The following is a 26,608-nucleotide window of genomic DNA, read 5'->3' as shown; positions in this document are numbered from 1 at the left end:
ATTGTGGTGGTTTGATATATGCATACATTGTGAAAGGATTTCTACCATTGCATTAACACATTCATTGCCTCACCTATTTACCTTTTATTTTGTGAGAACGTTGAAGTTCTGCTTTCAGCACATTTTAATTATACAATACAGTGTTATCAACTGTAGTCACTACGTTTTACATTAGACCCTCAGACCTTATTCATCTTATAGTTGAAAGTTTGTATTCTTTTACCAACCTCTCCCTATTTCCCCACCTCCCAGTTCCTGGCAATCACTTTTATACTCTGTTTCTATGAGTTAGACTTTTTTTGTTCCATATATAAGTGACAGCATGCAGTATTTTTCTTTCTCTGTCTGACTTACTTCACTTAGCATAATGCCATTCATGTTGCAAATTTCAAGATTTTCTTCTTTTTAACGAGTGAATAATATTTTAAAGAGTGAATAATATTCCATTATATACATTAATGTACATATAGGTGCATTATATATACATGTGTGGTATATAGATATGAATAGATAAAGATGTGATACATACATAAATATCACACACACACACATATTGATGGACACTTGGATTGTGAATAGTGCTGCTATGAACATGGGAGTTCATTTTATCTCTTTGGAATAATGATTTCATTTCCTTTGGATATACACCCAGAAGTGAGTTAACCTAACACACTGAGGATGAAGTGGAAGTTGTCCGTGGGGGTGGTAGTGCTCAGAAGACAGTGGTTCAGTGAGGAGAGCTGAAACTCAGGGCTCCGAGCTCTGGCTTTGCCTTTGCGTTCCGGTATCATACTGTCACAAGTGCTCGGTCAGGTACAACCCTCTTCCGATTGTGGAGAGGAAAGGTAACTAAAAATGATTTTACGATGCTTTACAAATAAATATTTTTTAGCCTATGACCAATTTCTGTCTGCAGGGGTCAGTAAAGCTGTCAAATGGTCTTGTTAGTGGTTGGCAAACTCATTAGTCAACAGAGCCAAATATCAACAGTACAGCGATTGAAATTTCTTTTGAGAGCCAAATTTTTTAAACTTAAACTTCTTCTAACGCCACTTCTTCAAAATAGACTCGCCCAGGCTGTGGTATTTTGTGGAAGAGCCACACTCAAGGGGCCAAAGAGCCGCATGTGGCTCGCGAGCCGCAGTTTGCCGACCACGGGTCTTGGTGGTAGTTTTCTCCACAATCCATTGACCCCATTGCTTTTTCTCTATCAAACCTCCTCCTCAGCTTCTCTTTAATAAGAGTCCCTGGCTTGTCAGTTTTCCCCTCCAGCTCTATTGAGATATTTACGTGTAACATAGGTAAGTTTATGGTGTACAATGTACAGCGTGTTTCGATACATGTATGTACTGCACAATGATTACCACAGTAAGGTTAGTTAACGTCCATCCTTCCCTATAATTACCTTTATTTTGGTGCTGATAACATTTAAGATCCACTCTCTTAATACCTTTCAAGTATATAATACAGTATTGATAACTGCAGTCACCATGTTGTACATTAGACCCCGGTTCTTATTCATCTTATTGCTGAGAGTTTGTACCTTTGCCTGGTCCGTCTTTACAATCACTCGCCTCATACTCAACCAGCTGCTTCTGTCTCTAACCCCTCCCCAGCTGAGCTCTTTTAGCAAAATGTGCCACTGGTTAAATCTGTCTGCCGACTCCACCCCTCCACCCGTGCCTGCACCCAAGCAGCTGAATGAGGCTGCAGAAACCACACAACCATCTTCGCTGCCTCACTTTACATTTCTGCTGTCACATCTTAGGGCTGCCTGGTAGTCCGACCACATATTCCCGGAGAATCTACTCACGCGTTTTTCAAGATGACTATTTCACACTTTTCTCCTCTCCCTTCAGATCACCAACATTTCTCTTTCCCCTTCTAGCTGTTTTATTTGACAGAAAATAAAGCAACAGGAAGATCACGTTCACACACTCCCCTCACCAGATCTGCCCGCTGCCGCTGTGCCGCTGCCGTGGAGGAGGCACGTGGAGCAGCACTTGGATTGTGAATAGTGCTGCTATGAACATGGGAGTTCATTTTATGAACACTGGCCCCCATCCCCTCGCAGTAATGGCAGAGCGGCGTCAGCCTTACAGGCTGGCCGCTGTGTGCCAGGCTTAGTGTTAAATACCTTGTGTACCCACTAATGCCATCCTTACAACAGCCCCGTGAGGTCGGAACCGTTTTACAGACGAGGCAGCTGAGGCACACCAACATTCAGTAACCTTTCAACATGACACAGTAAGTGTGCGTGGCTCCGAGGTCACGTGTGTAACCGCCCTCTCCCTGATGCCTCACCCCTCGGGACATTCCTCCAGCGGCTGTCTCCTCTGTCTCCTGCCCCATCAGCCCCTCTCTACCAGATCTTCCCCATCAATTTACATTCAGATTCTAAGAGCTCTTATCTTTAGCACCTACCCTTGACCTCATATCTCCCTTCAGCGGCCCCTTACTATCCCTCTCCTTTTCAAATTTCTTATAAGAGTTGTATTTATTGCACTAACTTTTTCTAATATCCTTTTCAAATCCAGTCCTTTTGTCCCTACGATTGCACAGAAACAACTTTTGTCAAGGTCACGAATGAGCTCCAAAATGTCAAAGGCAGAGGTAATGTCAAAGGCAGATGGACGTTCTCAGTGTCTTACTCCGCCTCTCAGAGGTGTTTTATTCCTTTGGCTTCCCTGACACCACTCTCTTGGTTTTCCTCCCACACAGCCGTCACTTCCCTGTCTCCTTTGCTGGATCGCCCTCTGCTGGCCAACTTCTAAATGTTTGCTAATCCAATGACCCCATTTTTCTCTATCAACTTCCCTGTCTCCCAACACTCATTCTCTTGGTGACCTCATCCAGTCTTAAGGCTTTAAATAGTATTTATTAATTGATGACTCCTAGATTTTTATCTCTAGCTTTGATCTTTCCTGGGCTTCCAATACTTCCACTTGGAGGTCGTAGGCATAGCCATCACACAGTTATTGTCTCAACTAGAATTCTTAAAAAAAAAATTATGTTTTTATTCATTTCAGAGAGGAAGGAAGAGGGAGAGATAGAAACATCAATGATGAGAGCGAATCAGCTGACTCTTGCACATCCCATACCCATGCCAAGCCCACAACTGATGCCCTGACTGGGAATCCAACTGGGAATGGAACCGTGATCTCCTGGTACATTGGTCAATGCTCAACCACTGAGCCACGCTGGCTAGGCTCAAATAAAATTCTTGATTTTGCTCTTTATCCTTTAGTCCCTACTTTTGGAAAAGTGGGATCTTCCTCCCACATTCCACATTGTCATTATCAGCAGGGCTCTACCTTCAAATTGCATCCCAGATCAGACCACCTCTCCCCACATCCAGGACTACACCCTTGTCCAGAACACCATCCCCTACCCTTGGGGTTTTGGGGTTTTGGAATAGCCTCCTAATGGGTCTCCTGCTTTGTCTCTTGCTCTGACATAGCCTGTTCTCTACCCTGAAGCCAGAGACATTCATTATAAACACATGTCAGACCTGGCCCCTGCCTTCCCCTTTCCCCTCATTCCCTAGATTCTCTCTGGCCCTCCCTGCCCCTCACCCCAGCCCAGTATTGGCCATTCTCTGAATACAAGCACACATCTGCCTCAAGGCTTTTGCCCTTGCTGTTCCCTCTGCTTCCTGTGCCTGGGGATGTGCTTCCTAAATGAACCTAAATTAAACAAGAGAACTCATTATTTTGGTGTGATTTCTGTTTAGACTTCCCCTTGTCAGAAAAGCTTTCCTTGATCTCCCATCAAAAATAGAGCACCTGTTTTTTTCTGTCTTTTTGCCAGTTTTAATGGGGGTGTAATTTATGTCATACATCTGTCTGTTTGCTGTATGTCCCCTCTGGGTGTCAGATCGGCTCCACGAAGGCAGAGACATTCTTGCTCTATTCCTAGTGCCTGGAACCAGGTGCTTGACAAATATGTGTTAAATTTTGAAACAGTGGCAGGCCTGTTTTCTTTATAACTGTTACAAGAAATTTGAAAAGGAGGGGGACACTAGGGGGCCCTGGAAGGGAGATATGAAGTCAAGGGTAGGTGCTTAGGATAGGAACTGTTAGAATTTGCTTGTAGGTTGATGGGGAAGATCTGGTGGAAGTGGGGGAGGGAGACTGATGGTGCAGGAGAGAGAGGAGATAGCTGCTGGAGGAATGTCCTGAGGGGTAAGGCATCAGAGAGAGAGCGCGTTATAGGATAGGAGTGAAAAATATTAGATGCAAAGTTTTTTAAAAGTAAAACAACAACAACAGAAACCCAAACCCTGTAAATGATGGATGAGAAGGGATATGTGTGGGGAAAGTTGCCTGGAAGCAGCAAAGGAGAGTGTCGGCATTCCTTGGTGGCTCCAGGGGTGCATCCATGGTGAGCGTGCAGCCCACAGTATTCCTAGATCATTAAAATTAGTGAAACACAATGAAATGGAGATCATATGTCCCCTAAACCTACCCCATTTGAAGCACTGAAAATGACAAATCGTGAATGTAACTTATGATGATAGTAACGAAAATGCTTTTTTAACCATGTTGCTTTTCTGAGTGTCTTTAATCAATATTCCCTCTCCCAGTTCCTTCTGGGTTGGACTGGAGCATTGAGGTAATTGTTTCCACTTCGTGGGTCACTCCTCTGTAAAGAGAGTAGTTTCAGGATTGGATCTAGGTACCTCTCCCTTAACATGATTGTGCGTTCTGCTCACTGATGCCGAAGAAGAATGAAAAGACAATTGTGCCAAAATAATGAATTCTCTTATTTAGCATCTATAATAATAAAAGTGTAACATGCTAATTAGACCGGACAGCTTGAACGACCTTCTGGATGTCCTTCCGGACGACCTTCTGGACAAAGCTGGGACTGTGAGGGCCAAGGCAGCCACTGCGGCTGCAAGGGCCGAGCCCCTTGCAGGAATTTCGTGCATCAGGCCTCTAGTTGTAAGATATAAAGGGATTGGGACGCTTCCTTTAAATTCTGTTAGCATCTTAGTGTGCTTTCCGATGGAAAAATCTTTAATAATCTCCAGAAAACAGGAAGAGGTTGTTTCCTACCATAGTAAATATAAATACAATGAATAAAAATTCATGTTACCTGAACTTTGACTACAAATAACCATGATGCATAATAATTATCTGACAAAACTGTGATTTAAAAAGTTTAAAATGTAGGTGAATGATGGGCACACATCAGTAGATGAGTGGACAGAAAAGCTGTGGTACATTTATACAATGGAATACCACTCAGTTGTAAAAAAGAGGGAAATCTTACCGTTTGTAACAGCATGGATGGATCTGGAGACCATTATGCTAAGTGAAATAAGCCAGTCAGAGAAAGACAAATACCATATGATTTCACTTATATGTGGAATCTAGTGAACGAAATATACTAATGAACAAAATAGAAAGAGACTCATAGATACAGACAACAGATTGACAGTTGTCAGAGAGGAGGTGAGTTGGGGGGCTGAGTGAAAAAAGTGAAGAGATTAAGCCAAAAACACACAAAAGCATCGTAAACACAGACAACAGTATGGTGATTACCAGAGGGAAAGAGGGGTAGGGTTTGTAAAGGAGGGTAAAGGGGGATAAATGGTGATGGAAGGAGACTTGACTTTGGGTGGTGAACAAACAATGCAGTATACAGATGATGCATTATAGAATTATATGCTTGAAACCTATATAATGTTAGTAAAAATGTTACACCAATGAATTCAATATAAAAAATTTAAAAAAATGATGGGCACAAAATTCCACAAAACTCACATTGCTCCATTTGGCTATAAAATTTGTTTTAAAAGGCCAAGCAGGCTTATTTTGTAGTGTTTGGGTCATTTAAGAGATTCATTTGCAGTCCCTTGATCATTAATTTCTTTTTGTCCAGAGGGAGAAGAAGACGAGGATGAAGAGGATGAGGAGGAGGAAGATGAAGAAGATGAAGATGATGAGGAAGATGAAGAAGAGAAAGATGCAGACTCCCTGGATGAAAGCTTGGGTGGTGACACTGAGCTGCGTGGGTTCACTCTCCCTGGCGTCACATCCCAGGACCCTGACTTAGAGCAGGAAAGCAGGGACCTTCTGGAGGGAGTCACCTACCAGGTGCCAGATGCCCTGGAGTGGGAGCAGCAGAACCAGGGCCTGGGTAAGAGTCCTGAGTGTTTCCCTTTCCCTGCTCCCTCCCCTCCTTTTACTTTTCCAAGGTGACATTGATTATGGGGCAAAGGGAACTCTCTGTTTACGTTGATGGGTGGTTCATTTGGGGAAAAGTGGTCCGTTTTTTTTTTTCTTCAACATGTTTCTGTTTAATGCTCTTAAATAACCAGGCCCCACACAGTCTCCACCTGCTCTCTGAGAGCATGGTTCCCTAATCTTTGGAAGGAATTCCATCTTTCCTTCCCAGCGGGGGGACATCTCCCGGCTTTGGTAGGCCTTCCAAATGGGGAGGAAAGTGTGTGTAACCCGTACACTTAACAAGCAGTGTGAATGGCCTGGAGTCAGAGAACATGTACTTAGTCACCCTGTGTCCTTGTAGAATATACTCCCCAGGCGATTCGAGTCCAGTGACTTCTGTTCACTCTTGTGGTGGCGTTCCCTTGTCAGACAGTCTCATTTTAGCAGTCAGTGTCTGAACAAACAACCCCTTGCTTACTCTCTCTTGTATGTGGCTGTGGCCACAATTTATGTGAGAGACTCCTGCATTTTATGTGAGAGACTGGATGCAGGCTGACCCCCACTTGACACTCTCTTCCCTGTCAGCAGGGAAACTCTTCTCTTTTTTTTTTTTTGAAGCGACACTATTAAGGTTTGGGTGACTCCTTGAGGCCTCACTCTCTTGACCTGAGGCAAAGAGACTTCTCCAAAGAAATTCCCTTTGTCCTAACAGCCAGTTCCATTGACCGTCTTCAGTGTAGCAGGAGTTAGGTTTGAAGAGTCATATAACTACTTTTGGGGAATTTCATTGAAAAATTGGATGTTGGTCAGGATGTTACTCTGAATATCATACTAGTGTGTTTGGTGCCTGGTTGAAACTTCTAATTTAGAATCCTATTACATCTTATTTCATAAAGATTGTTTTTCTCACCTCCCATGAAAACTCTCTGTTAGATCAGTGGTGAGAAAGGGTGAGTGCATTCAAATGAGTATGGAATGGGAAAGTCCCAGCGTCTGTTTATTGCAGGATTGGGTAGCTTAAAATAAGCTCTTTTTTTTTTTTTAAAAAAAAGCTCAAACTGGAATTGGTAAAAACTTTAAAGGTTTGCAATCTCAGAAGCAATCCTTTTCATAATCGCTAGAACTAAAGAAACATGCATGCGGATGTTTAAAGTCATCTTTTCTCCTTTTAGAAGTCTTTGACGAGCCGTCTTTTAGATTTGGTTGATTACTTTTTCTAACAAACCTAATTGAGCACCTACTATGTTCCTGGAACTTTCCATGGCATTTGGAACACAGAGAAAAAACAAGGCAGTGCCTTTTCTTGACTAGAGCAGAGCCCATTTCATAAAGGTTTCAATGCAGGGAGGGTTTCTGTAGGAAAAGTGGGTTGTAAGAGGGCAGAGCAGAAATGTAGAAGGGGGTTATTTATATGAGCTTGGAGTGAGCAGAGCTGTTACTTGTAGGATGGGTAGATAAGAGATAGCGTGCAGGGGAAGGAGGCCAAAGAAGGAATATGCACCATTGGAGGGTTGAAAGAGCATGGTGCATACACACGGGTTGACAAAGACTTTTGTTTTATATCAGACTTTTTCATATTGTAATAAGTTACCATTTTCCTAAATGTCTCTTACCTTTTGCTGTCACTTCTTTTCCTGAAAAATTCATTTTGTCCACATGTTTTTAGTATTGTTTCTAGGAACCAAAACAAGGAACAAATCTTTCAAGCTGTTTCCCTCCCGCCCCCCCCCCCCACTCCCCCCATTGTGGGAAGACTGTTTGAGTAGTGTCTGGGACTGAAATTTTACTAGCTCATTAACTTTTCTTTGGAGTGTCAGGAGTATCTCTTCATAACTCAAAACCAGTAAAAACTTCTGGATCAATATTAATTGATACAGTATCCTAAATACTCTCAGGTTAGATGAGATAAAGAAAAACCTCCCCTACTTGTGATGAATTTTGTGGTAGACTCCCCAAAGATGTCTGTGTCTTAGTCCTTGGACTCTGTGACTATGTTACCTTACCTGGCAAAAAGAACTATTCTGATGTGATTAAATTAAGGGCCTTGTGATGGAGATGTTATCCTGGATGATCTGGGTGGGCCCAGTATATCATAAGTGTCCTTATAAGGGGGAGGTAGGAGGGCCAGAGTCAGAGAAGGAGATGTGATGACAGAAAGAAGTCAGAGTGATGTATGTGGCCAGGAGCCAAGGAATGCTGGCTGCCTCCAGAAGCTGGAAAAGGCAAGGGATGGATTCTCCCCTTGAGCCTCCAGCAGGAACACAACCCTGCTGACACCTTGATTTCAGCCCCTCAAGACCTATTTCAGGTTTTGACCTGCAGAACTCTAAGGTAATGAATTTGTTGTCTTGAGCCACTAAGTTTGTGGTAATTTGTTTCAGTAGAAATTAGAAACTGTTAGATTCAATGAGTATTTCATAAGCAGCATCATTTTAGAAAGTAGAGTTGCATGACAGCTGTAGTCAGAGTGTGGACATAGTAAAATTCAATAGTTTTTCCTTAATGAATCATTAAAAATGCAAGCATCGAGACCCTTTAGAAAGTAAACCTATTTAGTATAATAACACTTTAATTGGCCATCGTCTTCATTCCTATTTTTAAGTGTTTTTAAATAGATTTTCACACTTTATTTTACAATATGAATGGTATTCTAAAGCAAGTGCTAAAATCCACATAAACACTGAAAAATGAACAGATTGAAGTGGGTAGCTGGGATTGGCTAAAAATAATGCAAAGTCTTTGAGTAGATTATAGTCTCATTTCCTGAGAAAAGTAGAAAACTTGGATGACCTTCTAAGGTGATGCAGTAGATTCATGGCTTCAAATACTCACTGTCGCAGACATATTGCCTCTAAAGCTTTGGAAAGAGAGAGCTCAGTTTTTGATTGTGGAATGAACTGTCTTGTCAAGATAGAGAGAATGAGGAGAGAAAGTTCCATGTTATAGGTGAGGTGAATGGATTGATTGGTAAAATGCTAGTACCTTACAGGAAGCTCTTTATTCACATGTACAGAATCAATTTCTTTTCTGATCTAATAAGTTCATTTTCAAATGTATTGATAAGAGCCTATACAAAGAGCAGATGCTTGACTGACACCACTTCTTATCCTGTTACTATGATAAATCACACATTATCCTTTCTTTTTAGAGAGAGAGAGAAGAAAGGAGAGAGAGAGAGAGAGAGAGAGAGAGAGAGAGAGAGAGAGAGAGAGAGAGAGAGAGAGAAAGAGAAAGAGAAAGAGAAAGAGAAAGAGAAAGAGAAAGAGAAAGAGAAAGAGAAAGAGAAAGAGAAAGAGAAAGAGAAAGAGAAAGAGAAAGAGAAAGAGAAAGAGAAAGAGAAAGAAACATGGATCAGTTGCCTTCAGTATGCACCCTGACCAGGGATTGAACCTGCACCTGGACATGTGCCCGGACCAGGAATCGAACCTGAGACATTTCGGTGCATGGGACAATGCTCTAACCAACTGAGCCACACCATCCAGGGCATATATTTTTGGGGGTATAAAATCAGCAGGACCAGAGTTGATTCAACATAGCCATTTTAATGTTGAAACATTTCCAATGTAATTAATACCTGGAGATTCTTTACTTGTTGTATTCTGTCTCCTAACAGATTCCTTGAGCTACAGGTAGCAGAATACTTAAAATCAATTGGTTTAAAGAGTAAGGAAATATATTTTCTCTCAAAACAGGAAGTCCAGAGATAGAGCTCTTGAGTCAGTTGAGTCAGTAGCTAAATGGTCATCAACTGATCCAAGTTTTCTCCATCTTGCTGCACTGTCTCCCCTGGTGTGTTGACTTTGCCCCCAGGCTGACCACTTTATACAGGATTGAACAAAAGTAGGTTTACAGTTGATCGTATGAAAAACAATACAAAAATGAATAATAATAATACAAGAATAAACTTTTGAGTAGTCACAACTGTAAACCTACTTTTGCCCACCCCATGGTTGCAATGGCTAGAGTAGTTTCAGGTGTCACACCCAGACAAGACATTGTCCAGGGAAAGAAGATTGACATTGTCTTTTCACTGTCTTTCTTTCTTTCTTTTTTTTAAAAAAAATTTTTTATTGATTTTTAGAGAGAGAGGGATAGAGATATAGAAACATCAATGAGGGTGAAACATTGATCAGCTGCCTCCTGCATGCCCCTACTGGTGATTGAGCCCACAACACAGGCATGTGTTTTGACCAGGAATTGAACCAGTGACCTCTTGGTTTATGGGTCGACACTCAACCCTGAGCCACACTTTCTTAAGAGAGAGGAAGCCTTTCTAATAATCCTTTAGTAGAATTCTTCTTGCTTCTAATTGCCTAGGTCACATTGAAATTACATTAGGTCATTTCTAAACAATCATTGGCAAAAGGAATTTGATCATGTGAATGGATGGGGGTGGGTTTCACTCATCATCCCTGTCACCCATGATTTCTGGTTGTTGTTTTTTTTTACCTCTTGTAGCTAATACTTATCCATGCTCTCCTATCCTCCAGGAATCCTATGAACAATCTTATAAAATTAATGTCCCTTTTTAAGTATGTTTGAGTTAACGAGTTCTGGATGAGGGTCTGATGGTGGCATTGCTACATTTTCTTCCTCAGGAAGAGATCACATTGGGACACTTTACAGCTTGGTTGATGTTATGGATAGATAAGTCTTGCAAAAGCCATCAATTAGTTAGGTACAGAATTATTATAGCTGTCTTCATTTTTTTCAAATATAGAAATCTACCATAGGAATGGGCTCTTGATTTATGGGTCGACATGGAAAATGGAATATTTTTCTCTGGAGGTCTTTAAAAAAACCTGATATTCTATTAACAGTCCAAGGATGTTCGTGAAAAGCAAAAAGAACGAAGAGCACTCATGTAGTTATTTATTTATTTTACCATTCATTCATTGAGTACCTGCCAAGTGTGTGTTGTATGTTGTAGAAACACCGTAAGGCTGACTTATAAAGAGGTAAATTACCATGGGACAGACAGTGGTCTCATAGATGTGAGGTCAGGGGCTGAGCAATTCCACAGCAGGGAACTGAGTCATCACTTATCACCAGGGATTGCCGAGTGGGCAGCCATCTGTGAGGTACAACTTTAGGAGTGCTTTGCCCAATCCCCTAACTTATATCACTCTTTCTGCCTTAACTTGGTGCTAAGTTTCAGTGGTAGAGCCTTCCTTTGCATTGAGATAAAGTATCTTGAGAAGGCTTTAGAAAATGCAGATCTGCTATTTGGGTAGATAATCCATTAAGATAGTGTCATATATTTATCATTATTTATTATTATTATTAATTTATCAAGCTCATTAGCTGGTGATTGAGCATGATTTTAAGATTAAAGAGAGAGGAACACAAGACAAACGTGTTTTTTTGTTTTTTTTTGAATTGGTAGGAAGGTAGGATGAGCTGCAGGCAAAGGGTGTGGTATTTAGACCTTATAGAAACCGAGCTCTTGATTGTGAGAAAGTCAGACTCTTGCCTCTAAAATGTGTCAGCTCTTTTCTTTCTTCTCCTTGACCTTCTCCTTCTTATTCTTTTAAAACACTATGCAGCTAAGACTGAACACTTAAATATAGTGCAACATGGGCTGTGGCAGGGAAAAAAAAAAAGACAAAAAAGATGCTCAGCAAAAAGATAGTGGGAAGTGTGAGATTTCAAAGAACTCTTCATTGCAACAAATGTCAGTGTATTTTGATGTATAGCATATTAAGCTATGGATTAAAAGGTTGCTGGGGAAGCTGCCGGGCTAACGTAATTGAATATGAGTATAGAGGAGAGTGGGGAATGAAACCTTAATCCAGTGTAACCAGCACAAAGTGAGTGGTTGATTGGCCAAAGCCTCCAGACCAGTGGTTCTCAGTCTTGGTGGCACGTCGGAGAGCTATAAAATTGCTGATGCCTGGGTTCTACCTAGAGGACAGCTGTCCTGGACCGAATCCACTGGCTGTTCCCTTGGGGTGAGGCTGCTTCTGCTAATGCAGAGGGGATGGAGAAAGAGAATTTTAAGAAGTGATTATATCTTCTATGAATGGAATCCCTATTAGCAAAGATTTACATTGCTTTTCATGATCTATTGTGTATTGGACAAGTGTGTCTTAGTTTTTTTTTTTAATATATTTTATTGATTTTTTACAGAGAGGAAGGGAGAGGGATAGAGAGTTAGAAACATCGATGAGAGAGAAACATCTATCAGCTGCCTCCTGCACACTCCCCACTGGGGATGTGCCCGCAACCAAGGTACATGCCCTTGACCGGAATCGAACCTGGGACCCTTCAGTCCGCAGGCCGACGCTCTATCCACTGAGTCAAACCGGTCAGGGCCTTAGTTTTTTTCTTAGCTTTTTTTTTTTTTACAGTCACACAGAGATAAAATTTAAATTCAGTATTCGTGCTTTAGTTTTCCCAGAAAGCCCACAGTCACATTACACACTCCTAAATCTGGCTATGGAGGTTGGTGCCAAGACTCCTGCATCGGATGACTGAGCATCTCCCGGGATGAGTGGGCATCTTGCTAATCACTTGGGTGGGTTCCTTCCCTTCCTGGGGTGGTCCCCAGGGTTTCTGGATTTGAGAGTGATACCATGCACTCTTTCTTTGGAAAGAACTGAATTATTTTTTCCTAGATGGGGAGAACAGAAGACTTGGGTGCAGACTTTTTCATATAGGCAAGACCCTCTGGTACCAGAGTTTAAGTAGAGGTTGTGGTTTCTGCCTCTCCCTGCCTCATGAGGATGAGGGCATAAGGGAAATTAGGTCTGCAGAGGAGGATGCATTCCAAGTCCAGGATATTATCTCCTCAGAGATCTTTCCATTTGAGCTGTTGCTGGCTTGCAGATTAGTAGTAGTTGGGGACTTCTAGAGGAGAAAAACCTGTCCATATGCTTGTAGTGAAATACTTTTATCCTGTTATTTTGTTGTTATTTCTGTCAGAAGCCTTAAATCCTCTTTACAGCATGAGGTAGGCTATAAATAGGTTACATACATAAAAATGAATAGACTTCCTTCCTGCTGCCCATTTCCAACTGTGCTCGCAGGTGTGTCCTGAGGACCACAAATACAGAAATTTATATGGACCAAAAATCAAAATGAGAGCTGGCCATGCCTAAAGCAATGCAGGTGCTGGACTAAAAACACTTTAGTGTACTCTTTTTTTTTCCCTTTCTTTTTTTTTGCTCAATCCCTTCACCTTTTTCACCAAGACCTCCCAATCCCCCTCCCCTCTGACAGCTGTCAGCCCACTCTCTATCCATGAATCTATCCTTATTTTGCTAGTTAGTTCATTTTGTTCATTAGATTCCATATATAAGTCAGATCATATGATACTTGTCTTTCTCTGACTTGACTTATTTCACTTAGCATAGTATTCTCCAAGCCCATCCAATCCATGCTGTCACAAAAGGTAAGATTTCCCTCTTTTTTTTTTTATGGCCTTGTAAATTACAGCTTTTTTACCCACTCATCTACTGACTGGCACTTGGGCTATTTCCAGATCTTGTCTGTCTATATAATAAAAGCCTAAGCGACAGTTATGGCAGAATGATCAGAACGACCAGTCACTATGATGTGCACTGACCACCAGGGGGCAGACGCTCAACACAGGAGCTGCCCCCTGGTAGTCAGTCCACTCCCATAGGGGGAGCACTGCTCAGCCAGAAGCCGGGCTTACAGCTGGCGAGCACAGCGGCGGTGGTGGGAGCCACAGTGCTAAGGATCAGCGAGCCAAGTGGTAAGGAGCAGGGAGCAAGTGGGAGGTAAGGAGCGAGGAGTCCCGGACTGTGAGAGGGCACAGGCTGGGCTTAGAGCCCCCCCACACCCCAGTGCACGAATTTTGTGCACCGGGCCTCTAGTTATAAATAATGCTGCAGTGAACATAGGGGTGCATATATTCTTTTGAATTAGTCTTTCAGGTTTCTTCTGTTTTTGCCTTTCATTTTGATGTTTATGACACCGCTGATGAATAGTTCTGTATATTGGCTACAGTCACACTTTTGTGTTCCTTTAACATAGGAAATGTTAGCTGTTTGGAAAGAGGAAAGGATTGATGGCATGGAGAATTTTGTGGGTTGTGCTAAATTGTATTAAAGACTGATATGTACTTATTTTCCACAGCTTTTTTGGGATTTTTGTACCAAAATTCTCAGGCAGACAGAACTGAAGCTTCAGAAGTTCATTAATTTCAAGAGTCATAGGCAGAATTTAAGTCATATTCTCTCTCTCTCTCTTTCTCCCTCCCTCCCTCCCTCCCTCCCCCCCTCCCTTCCTCCTTCTCTCTCTCCCTTCCTCCCCCGCTCTCCCCTACTTCCATACATACACACAGACACACCATTTACTTTTGCCCAAGTCAGCTCTAGAACACTGCAAATTTCCTTTTTCTTTTTGTCAGTTTTCTCTTGAGAAAAATGAGAGAGAAGTCAACTTTAAGTCTTAAATGCTAATGAGGGAAATCCAAAAAATAGTACAGAGTGTGTCTACAGCATAGTGGCAGCCACACTTTTGTATGATTTTGTATGTCCAGAGCATTCAACCAACGCCCTTCTGCACAAAGCCTCCTTGGGCAGTTCCTGTGTTGAGGGAGGGAAATCAGCCTTGGGTGTTAAAATAAAGCTCTGTACCAGCTGGGTTCCCCCTGTACTGAAGCAGTGGATTCTGTGTGATTGAAAAGAACTGCCAACCTCTCAAGCTGGCCCCAGGAAGCCAAAGGATTTGAAATTCTAAGGACGGGTAGTGAAAAGCAAAAATACAATGCAGCAAAAGTGAAGGAGGGGTTAAATGTTAAAACAAGGAATCAGAGATTTAGATCAGGTAACTCCTGGATTTGACAATTCTTGGATAGGAAGCATTTCTTAAAATGTATTTGTCTCTTTTATACACATACCCCTGATTAATTAGGTGGCTTAATAGAGACGAGGACTTTGGTAGCTTTTATTAAAGAATAAAACAGCCACAGCATCACTTAGAGGCAAGTGAGAAGTTTATTCATCCTGATTCTCTCTGCCACTGGTTCATTGCTTCCCCCAATCAGAGAATTGTATCTCACTTTTGGTTGAAGCAAAATTATAACTATAATATAGCATTTTAAATGCTTTAGAGTCTTGGTTTGAAAAATAATTTCTCTTTTCATGTCTTTAATGCCATGTAGCAGATCCTAGATATTGGGTTCTTGTATTAAAGATTCCTTAAAAATAAACTTGGACTTGTTGATCAGGAATATCCTTATCGAAACCTAAACCCAAATATCTCAGCTCCAAGTGATTCATTTTTATTTCTTTTAATGATCTGTATGAGATAATGGACCTAATGCATTTCAGAAGCTGGTGCCCTTATCTGTATTTTCATAATTAGATTATGTTGAATTAGGGAACTGGAAAAAAAAATCTCACTTCTTTCACTAGGAATGAATTTCTTATGTGAAAATTCAGCAGTCACTTTTCCTTTGGAGAGCTAGAAAAGGAGTCTTGGAACTAAGCCAGGAAATAATCTCTTTGTCAGCTACAGTTAATAAAAACATTAATAAGGCACATTACATCTGAGGAGAGTGCTGTGAACCAATTTCTTTGTAATCAGAATGCACTCGTAAGGCTCAATTTGGGGGATTATTATCATGTGAAAACATCTAGCAGGCTCTCTGAGAATTAAACCAGAAGAAATACTGTGAAAACTGGAAAGTTTTTCATAAAGGAAGAAACTAAAATTGTCCTCTTTGAAAAATACAGGGGAAAGTAAGCAAAGATGATGTTAAAAAGCTTCTAATTATGTTAAAACAAAATTGAGAAAGTAGTGTCCTTACCTTGTGATTTGAAAGTAGATGATGCTAAATTCAGGTTACTTAATTTGATTACTTAATGAAGTGTCTGAAACTGTTAAGAATCTGGAACATTTGGAGTGTCCCAAATTTTATTTGTCTTTCTTAATCTGGATCAAAGAAAGAATGCAGTAAACTTTTGCATTTCAGAAACGGGAGTAATTAAGTGATTGTTCCCTTTCTCCAACTGAGACTATAGAAGGATGCTAAAGCCTCAATGCTAAGCTGAGTGAGCAGGTGAAGTTGAAGTCAGTCAGTGAACTTGATCATTTCATTTCAGCATTTGAGAATTAATAACCACAGGGTTCTGCTTTTTAAAAAAATATATTTTTATTGATTTTTGAGAGGAAGGGAGAGGGATAGAGAGATAGAAACATCAATGATGAGAGAGAATCATTGATTGGCTGCCTCCTGCACACCCCCTACTGGGGATCGAGCCCGCAACCCGATCCCCAGTAGGGGGTGTGCAGGAGGGCATGTGCCCTTGGCCAGAACTGAACCTGGGACCCTTCAGTCCGCAGGCCAACACTCTATCCACTTAGCAAACCAGCCAGGGCTGGGTTCTGCTTTTCTAACTTGGAACTTCCCGCTTTTCTGTTGGACAGAAAGATTCTTTGATAGAACCTGGCACCAAATAATAGATACATGGTCAACAAGGGGTCCTAGTTTCAATTCATGTGAGGAATCTTCAAAATAAACTTGACAAACATACCCATCCTCAAGACCCAGGGAAGGAACTTAAAATGGAGGAGTGCTCACAGCTCAGGGAATTTTCATTTACACCTTCCTTCTCTAAGTTTTCCTGCAGGGTCGAAATCTTTCTGAAAAAAATGGGATTTGAATTTCAAGCTGCTTCTCTTGAAAGGAGACAGCAACTGTTTGGAACAGGATGGGTTGGATGGCTCCTTGGGGATAAATACCCCAAGTAATGTTGGTGACTTCCAGCTGCCTCAAGTGTGATGTGAAATCAGCCGCAGGCACTGTGTGAGCTCCCACCTGCTTTGTTTATCACGGGCCTGATAAGCTATTGCACATCCTGCAGGACCAAGGCCCTACTTCCGAGCCTGCTGTGTGGCAGCAGATGGGTAATGGAGGTCGAGCTCTCAGAGTTAAGTGGAGGTTGTTGCCAGGTAGGCCTTGCTATTTAAGGCTGAGCCCTAGGAACCACAGAGAGATAGAAAGACAACTCATGTACTTAACCCATTGATCAGAAGGAGGTGGGGGCACACCCTGGGAAAATCATGATGCAGGGAGGTTTGTCTTCAGTGGAATCTTTCCTTCTGCCTTCTCCCTGGTCACCATCCTCATCATCCTCGCTTTGCCCTCTTCCTTGGAGCATGAGTGGCACCCACCCTGGTTTCCAAGTAGGCTTTATTCTTCTCTTAATCCCTCTTCCTATATCAGTACCCTCTTTCTTTAAGACCTTGGTTTAAAGATTTCTTGAGGGACCATAAATAACTCATAGTTGCTAAAAGATAAATCTTCAAAGAAGATAGCGTCATGATTCTCAGATACAAAATGAATGTGTGTCAGAGATGTTTAAACACTCACTAATTAATAAAGGAACCAGGCAGACGCCACCACTAGTTCAAAAGAGAGATCAGAGGATCACACATTTCCCTGGAGTCAAGGCCTGTTCAAGTGAATCTACAAATGGATGCAGGACTCACTTTTTTTCAAGAGTGAAGGCTCTCCTTCCACTGGGCAGTCAGTTTGCTTGTCTAGAGAAGAATCAGTTATCTACAATGTAAAGGGTTGTAAAATAGTCTAAAGGTGGTACAGAGCTCTGATAGAAACAGATAATTATAGCACACCATTAAAAGGATATCCAATCATCTTATCCCAAAGTTTAAATGTTTTCTTATATATTAACTAGAGGCTTCGTGCATGAAAATTCATGCACTTGGGGGGGGGGTGGTTTCTCAGCCCGACCTGTGCCCTCTCGCAGTCCGCGGACCCCTCAGGGGATGTCCACCTGCCAGCTTAGTCCCACTCCATGGGGGGATTGGGCCTAAGCTGGCAGTCAGACATCCCTCTGGCAGCCTGGGAGTCCTTGAGGGATGTCCACCTGCCGGCTTCGGCCCGCTCCCCAGGGGATCAGGCCTAAGCTGACAGTCAGACATCCCTCTGGGAGCCCTCAGGGTATGCCCAACTGACCACTTAGGCCTGCTCCCCATGGGGAGTAGTCGGACATCCTTAGCACTGCTGAGGAGTCGGGAGAGGCTCCTGCCACTGCCACTGTGCTCACAGCTGTCAGCCTGGCTTGTGGCTGAGCTGAGCTGAGCTCCCCCTGTGGGAGCGCACTGACCACCAGGGGGCAGCTCCTGTGTTGAGCGTCTTCCCCCTGGTGGTCAGTGTGTGTCATAGCAGCTGGTCATTCCCGGTCATGCCGCTGTTAGGGTCATTTTGCATATTACCCTTTTATTATGTAGGATGTAAGAATACCTAGGAACCCTAATTTGTTTGAAAGCATTTATATTGTGAAAGAATACTTGTTTACTAAAAGAACCAAGTGGGTAAGTGGACTATATCTGTCAGGGAAGGTCAGTTGCTGTAACAAACAGCTCCAGTGTCAGAGGCTTAGCACAGTCGACTTATACTTGCCCTCCTCATAGTTCCCACTGTCACTCAGTTACACTTCCTCCAAGTGTCTCTACCACCTTCGTGGGCCGAAGCAACTTCACCAGATCTTCTGCATCCAGCCAGAAGGCAGGGAAAACAGAGAACTTAGGGAAGGCTGTTAGGAACTCCTCAGCCCGGAATGGACTCATCTTCCTTGCACTCACATTCCATTGGTGAGAACTAGTCACAAGATCCCACCTGGGTGGAGGTGGGACAGGGGGTGGTAAATTCAGCTTAGCTGAAGCAAACCCAGCTCGGAGAGCACTTTGCGTTTTCAGGGGTCTGCTTCCAGGGGTGCACTTACCTTAAGAAGGCAAGCCCCAGGACATGGTTTGCTGCTTATAAATCACTGCCAGGTCATTAGTGAGGAGCAGAACACAGTGTCTGCTCTCCGGGAGCATGAGTCATGGGAAGAAAAAGATCTACAATGTGAGGCAGGATGTGTCAGATGCTGTTGGGAAAAAAACCCAAAAAAACTCTGAAGGTACCAAAGGTGAAATAATAATTTCAACCAAGGGGAACTATGGAAAGCATTGGAGACAACACGCAGGATGGCAGTGGAGAGCCTAGAATTTGGAGTCAGGAAATCCAAGCCTTCGCTTTACCACCGTTGGCCCTGGGTGAACTTTCACCCTCTCTGAGCTTCAGTTTTCCTAACTCTAAACAGGGCGTAATAACTCTTAGCTCACAGGGTTGTTGTAACATTGCATGAGCAGATATATATGTACAAAGTGAAGCAGAAGCTCATTTCTATGAGACCTTAAAGGTTAGGTTGATTTCACCAGGCCGAGAAGGGCGAGGGGCCTGCTACAAAAGGCCCCTAGATTCTGTTCCTTTCCTCAGGACTTCCCCAGGGAGCTTTGTTCACACATTGGGAGTTCCCTGCAAGACTGTATTTGAGAAAAGGGAATCCACTTCCACAAATCAGTTTGAAAATTTAGATGTTCTTGAGAGCATAATAGGTGAACTATTTAAAAATCGGACAAGGATTTCTAGCAGCCTTTGCTGATTCATTCTTTTCAACAGGACCCAGCAATGGTCTGCACAACACACAGTTAGCTGTTAGGTTTACCAGTATAGTGGGAGATTTAAAGTGATTGCCTTAGAAACAGCAGAAATAATCGATTAGAGTTTTTTACTTTTCAGAAATTATTTCTTCAAGCTATCGATGAGGTTTCTTTGTCTTTTCTACATTTTTGCCTTTAAGGTTTCTCCTCCTCCCACATTAATTATTTATTTTAATGTTCAGAACATGTAGGATGATTATAGGATTCTGTTAAGAAAGAAAAAATTGATAATGTGGATACCTTCAGGATATTTAGTATAAAGGCAGGAGCCTTAAGCTATGAACTTGAATGTTGAATGTTTTGTTCTACTTGGTAGCCTTGTAGCAAGTTTATATTCAACTTCTTTGCATGAATGTCTTAATAATTTTATACAGATGAACACAATCCTTAGGAAAAAGCAAGTGAGGTGCTTCTTGAAGATTAACATGCATAGGAATCCTCTGGAAAGTCTGATAAAATGTGGGTTCTGACTCAATAGGTCTGAGGTGAGGCATTTGCTGCAATTGGACAAAGTTTGCAGAAGGTGCCGATGCTACCAGTCTGTGGACCACACTGTTGAGGGCAAGGGGCCAATGGACACACTTTTCATCTGGGAAATCGAGGAAGCCTCACTTGGGAGATTAAGGAGTCCAAAAGGTGTTTTTAAAAAGGAAATTTTATAGTGTCTGCCTTTATTAAAGCTGTGGTTGGTTGGCCCTCCCAATCTTCCATTAAAGACAGAATTCGTTAGACCCTAGACTGGCTAGTTTTGGCCCTGTTAACAATTTTTATTTATGTTATTAGAGGCCCGGTGCATGACATTCGTGCACTTGGGGGGGGGTGTCCTCTCAGTCTGGCCTGCACCCCCTTGCAGTCCGGGAGCCCTCGGGGAATATCCGTTTGCTGGGTTAGGCCCGCAGTCAGACATCCTTAGCGCTGCTGTGGAGGTGGGAGAGCTCCCGCCACCGCTGCTGCACTCACCAGCCATGAGCCTGGCTTCTGGCTGAGCGGAGCTCCCCCTGTGGGAGCGCACTGACCACGAGGGCGTAGCTTCTGCCTTGAGCGTCTGCCCCCTGGTGGTCAGTGCACATCATAGTGACCTGCCGTTCCGCTGTTCAGTCGTTTTGCATATTAGCCTTTTTTGTATAGGATATATATATTCTTATATCTATTATCTTATATATATTTTGTATATCTTATATCTATTATCTTATATCTATTTTGTAATATATATGTATATATATATATTCTTAATGATAGTGACAAGGGCATTTCATCCGTCTCTGCCTTCATGTCTGCAAAAGTAAAACTGGCCGTCTGTTCCCTACTGCAGAGAAGCAATGGGGATGAACTACGCCCCTCTCGACTACTGTGTAATCTTACTGCTAAATCTTCTTACCATGAACTCAGCTTCTCAGACTGATCATTCCCATGATTATTACTTTTGCTTATAAGAATAAATTGAAAATCAAGTTCATATATCCGTCCAGTAAGTGACAGAGCCAAGAATTAAATCCACGTCTATTTGGTTGTAAAGATGCCCCTCTTAACATGTACATGAACCCAAGTTTCTCTCTCAGTCTTGTGAGCTTTTCCAGTGCCATGCTGGATGGAGCCAGCTGGTACTGAATTGCAAGAGCCGATTGTTAAAGTTCCAGGAATTTTTATAAGCCAATTGTTAGACATAGCCATTAAAAAATCAAATTATATAAACTTAAAATTAAATGAATTATTTGAAAAAATGCAGGTAAGCATGCTGAAAACTTTTCACTTCCCAATGATTTTACTGTATTTTACTTGTCTGTGCTCTTGAGTTTGTTTGCATTGACTGTATCTGTATGGGGGAAATAACACCATATAATGGGTGCTTCTGGGCATCTTTCCCATCTGCATTCAGTGATGGCATGTTGGTAGCTTGAAATTGGCTGTGGTGGGACTATTTATACCATAGGAATGGGTGAACGCTGCAAATCAGGGCTCAGTTTATTGTTTCGTTGGTTGTCTAGACTTACAGTGATGGAGAAAATGTTAATAATGCAGGTTAAACTTTTAAAAAAGTCTGTTGTGTCTAGTGCCAAAGTCAAGAGCCGCTTCAGTTTAATAAATATAATTCATATAGGAATGAGTAGAGCTGGTTGTTAAGCATTTACAGGTATATCACCACCATCCGTACTGGTTAGGGCCTCTGTAGAACTGAAGAACATTTGCAACTATGCTACTATGGAGTTCTTCCAAGGCATATGTCTTCTAAGCCCAAGTTGAAAAGTAAGTCTGTCTTACTTAACACAGTTGAAGCTTTGGAAAGATTGAAGCTTTGGAAAGATGATTGTTTTTCCTGATGAAATCAAAAAATCTATTCTCTCTCAGATCACGCAAGGAAGGGAAGAGAAGTGACAGTACTTGCTTTAAAACTCAAGGCAGTGAGCATGAATGTGCACACACCACAGTGGGCTTCTGTCAACAGAGCAGCCTGCTGAGGAGACAGCAGCACGCGGTGGGTGGTGTTCGACTTTTCACTTTATTTCAGGCAGTAATCGTAGTCCTGTGTAAAATTTGAAATTTTGTAGGCATTTGGGTGTACAGCCTGGGATATGTTCATCTGTGATCACAAGCAACGCTGCCTCTCGTATTGTTTAGCTTCTTACAGCCTGACCAGCAGATTGGCTTCAGTGATGAGCTAACACAGAGTGACTTCTTACATGAACGAGGGGCACTAGGAAAATAAGAGTAGATTATTTTTGCAAAATGGCATAAGGATGCTTCGTTATGTATACTCTTCTAAGTCTCCTGATTGTCCCCCTCTCCCCCCATTCGTTTAGTTTGGAGCTGCCACATTTTATGGGGCAAATTCCTAAAGCGGTGAGAATTTCTCAAAGCCAAATATAGACCTCGAGGTGGCATTCAGATGAAGAGGAGCTGGGCTAGCGATGCATTTCCTCTAGCGAGGCATTGACTGTGCCACAGCCATTCCTTCTCACTCGGCAGGGCTCCCACGAGGAGCATTGTAGCCAGGAGTTGCCAGTGAGGGCCCTGTCCCTAATTTGCTGTGGGACATAGTAATGAAACATGCAGTCAAGTTTTCTCTGTGAAATGGAGAATGATGGTCTCAGAGACTTATTATACAGGTTGACAGGGTGACTCCTGAGTGCCCTGGAGTCTAGTCTCTAGCGCCACCTGCAATCAGCCAGTGGAAAGATGGGTCTTCCTCCAACTCAGCAGTAGATGTCGCTGCAGTCAACTAAAACCCAGGAAAGCTCTGGCCAAACATTCCATTAGAGGAAAAAGAAACATAGTAGCTATTAAACTTAACTGAGCACCTAGCTTTCTTCCCCACCCCAAACTCAAATCCTTTACATTATGCTACTATTTATTATTTTCAGTAACCTATATTATTATATGGACAAGTCTCTTTCTGAAAAAAAAAAAAAAAAGGTTGATTCAACAAATCATTCCATTTCACCTTCCATTCATTTAGCCATTTGTTCATTTAAGAAATACTTATTGGGCACCTACTAAGTGTGAGGCACTTGCCAGGCTCTGGGCTTACAATGATGAACAGTATAGATAGTCTGGCTTTATGGAGCTTCCTGTCTGGTCAGAAAGACAGGTTATTAAAGATATAATAGCAAAAATGAAGTAATTACAGTACAGAGAGGTTAGTGTAATTGTAGGGCATGTGCTAGATGAAATAGAAGCAGATGATCAGGGGACCTGGTTGAGTGGAAGGGTCAGGGATGAGATAAATGGTGCTTCAGCCCAGCTGGCATGGCTCAGCGGTTGAGTGTCGACCTATTAACCAGGAGGTCATGGTTTGATTCCCTGTCAGGGCATATCCCCAGGTTGCCGGCCCCATCCCCAGCGGGGGGGGCGGAGGGGGGTGCATGCAGGAGGCAGCTGATCAATGGTTCTCTCTCATCATTGATGTTTCTCTTTCTCCTTCTCCCTTCCTCTCTAAACTAAAAAAATATTAAAAAAATATATTTTTTAAACTATTTCAGAAGGTGTCCATATCATGTGCCAAGTCATAAATGAGGAAGCCAGCGTCCAGATTCCTTCACTCTATTTAAGATTCTCACAGGTTCCTGCTGGGGTTCAATTTACCTTCTTTGTCATTAGCACCATTTAAAAGAATACTTCCCTTCCTAATTTTACTTAGACAATTTGAAAGATCTAAGAAATTAACCATAATTGATATTGCCATCATTACTTTTCACTTGAGCTATTGAAAACTGCTTAAGTGTCTTTTATATGTCAGGTACTTTGACAAATACTCTGGAATAGTTTATTAGTGGATACTGTATGGAAGATAAAACTGAATGGTGAAGCAATCTGTCTTTTCTTACTTCTACTTTCACTCCTCACTGGGGTTTTGGATTAAACGAGAAGCTTCATATTCCCTCAGGATGTTGAAGTCAGCCTAAAACACAAGAGGGACCCACTTTGGCGACAGGTACGTGACCTGGCTGGAGGGAAGGACTGGCTATGCATTAGATCACAGACATTATAAGCAGATAATAAGGAATGAAATATTGATAAGGAACACGGAGTTATTTTGTTCAATATTTGCTGAATCTCCTGCGACCCATGAATTGCATTTGGAAACCCTAAATTCAATTTATTAAGAGTCCCAAATATTGATTTTTGGATGAGTAAAAACAAGTTAGTAAATCTGAATGCCTCCTTTTAAGAGACTTAAAATTGTATTGCAGAGACAGCAGAAATGTCTTCTGATGAATCAGTAGCAACTTTTTTTTTTTTTTGCGTCCTTTTCAGTTAAGAAATTACAAAACTAAGTTGTTGGTTTTTTTTTAAACTTAACTCTGGGATCTGTACTCATCTTTATTTAATTCATTCAAAAACACTTATTTGTCACATTACAAAAATCATGGCTCCAAGTCTAGTATGACCGTCTATTGATCTTTCCAAATATTTCCCTTAGAATAAAGAAACTAAGTGTTCCAATATACCAGGTTATGAAACAAATTGCCAGGAGCTGGACATTCAGAATAATGAAGGGGATAGTTGTATACAATTTCTTTTAATTTGCATACATGTCCCCTCTTCCATTTCCACGCCAGGAAGTGGAAGTGTTTGATATTGTCTTATGTCTTAAATTGTGAAAGGAAACATTGTAATATCATGGGAGGAGCCCTGGGGAAACTTTTAATTCTGCTCTGGCTTTGCTTCTAATGTATGGTGTGGTCTTGGGTAACTCTCTTAATTGCTCTGAGCCTTAGTTTTTTCATATATGTGAAGAGGCCTTACAGGGATCTGAGGTCACTATGTATTTTCCCCTGTGCTCACTTCCAGCCTATTTTCTTTTTCACACTCAAAAGAAGAGAGGACCCAGCCCCTGTCCAAGTCTCAACCTTCCACAGGTGACCTGGAGCCTATCAACCTCTTCTTCTTCGAGCAAGTAGGGTCACCGAGCCAGTTGGGAATATTCACTTGTCTAAGTTAAAATCTGGCTGTGATCTCTAATTCTTCTCTGTTTCACTCAGTTCCCACATCCAGGCAGAGCAAAGTCCCATTCATTCTCTCTCCTAAGTGACTGTTGAGTTCATCCTTCCTTGCCATCCCATCTTCCTTAGGCCAGAGTATTGTAGGAGCCTCTGTACCGATTTCCTTTCTTGCAGTCTCTTCCCCTTTCAGTCCATTCCCTACAGTGTTTTCAGTGATACCTTTCTAAAGCACAACTCTGATGATGTCTGTTGAGCAGCAGCAACCCCACTGAACAAATGTAGGGTGCCTCCAAAAATGTATACACTTTGAATAATTATATATTTCAATGGGTTAAATCTGAAAAGGAAGAAACATCAATTGAGCTCTCAGCTGTTAAGTGTGTATACATATTTTTGGGACACCCTGCATTGATATTGTGAGAGGGTGTTATGCCAGGTTCTGAGAGAGAGTCAATTTGTATAAGGCAGCACGGTGCCATTTAAGTCCAAACCTTGTTGTGTTGGCTACCTCATTTACCCATGGGATAAAATGAGTCTCCTCTGCATGGCATTTGAGTCTGTGCACATTTGGGCCTCAACTCTGCCTTCCTAAGACATCTTCTACCTCTTCTCTTGCTGTGTGTGTACTTCACATCCCTGCACACCGAACTCGTCTCAAACTGAGCATGCAATGTCCTTTAGTGTTTATGAGATTTTGCATGTCCAGGTTTTTCTGTCTGGATTTTCCTTTCCCCTGTCTCCCCGGTCTGTCTTTAGAATGCCTATTCATTCTGCAATACCGGATGCAAACGTCATCTTGCTTGGGAGAATTCTCCTGGTTGATTGCTTCCTTGTCTATACTTCTATAGCCCTTTGTGCCTTTGTTACATTGTGTTTAATGTCTGTCTTCCTTATAAGATTGTGAGCTACTTGAAGGCAGGGAGTCATGCCTTATTAATCTTTGTATTCCCTGTAACCTATCCTAGTTATAGCACCTTTTAGCTGCTCAGTAAGTGGTTGTTGATGGACTAAATGAGTGAATTGTGTATGTATACATGAATGGATGGAAGTGGTTACTGCAGTATTTCTCAATGAAAATGTCAGTAACTGTGGAAAGAAGGAACTTGGAAGATATAACTGGCTTGCTGATCTTCCAGGCAAGGCTTTGGCCTCTTTAAGCTGCAGGTACATTCTGAGCTGATGGCCAGAGAATCTTTGGACTTGATCTTTAGAGTCCTCTTTAAGCTGTAAGAGTTGATAACTTTATTTTGGCTATTCTACTTCAAATCCAAGAATTGGAACACTTTTGCCTGCTGGATGAGTTGACAAGGGTGCTTTTGTTCAACTTGTCAACGGGCTCTTAGTTCCCTGAAATTGACTTCTGTGTCCCTCTATGACAAATCATTAGGCTCATTCCCAAATGAATTGGTTGTCAGGTAGGCATCATTAAGGCTAGTGAAAGATCTCAGTTTCAGCTGAGCAGGGCAAAGATGATGCTATCTCCTCATGACAGGCATGGTGATGTGG

General features: G+C 42.0%; 1 protein-coding gene across 2 annotated transcripts in view; it reads left to right on the top strand.

The window, feature by feature from the left end:
* The window catches only part of ARMH4 (armadillo like helical domain containing 4), a 102,311-nt gene that overhangs the window by 36,305 nt on the left and 39,398 nt on the right, over positions 1 to 26,608 (top strand). For both annotated transcript variants that reach the window (XM_079767637.1, XM_079767636.1), the window contains exon 5: positions 5,890 to 6,147. In XM_079767637.1, coding sequence (XP_079623763.1) covers positions 5,890 to 6,147 — 258 coding nt within the window. The remainder of the gene's footprint in view (positions 1 to 5,889; positions 6,148 to 26,608) is intronic.

This window comes from Cnephaeus nilssonii (genome assembly GCF_951640355.1).
Source record: "Cnephaeus nilssonii genome assembly, chromosome: 4".
In the NCBI taxonomy this organism is placed as follows: domain Eukaryota; kingdom Metazoa; phylum Chordata; class Mammalia; order Chiroptera; family Vespertilionidae; genus Cnephaeus; species Cnephaeus nilssonii.
The sequence above is the reverse complement of the archived record's forward strand: the minus strand, read 5'-3'. Positions and strand labels throughout refer to the sequence as shown.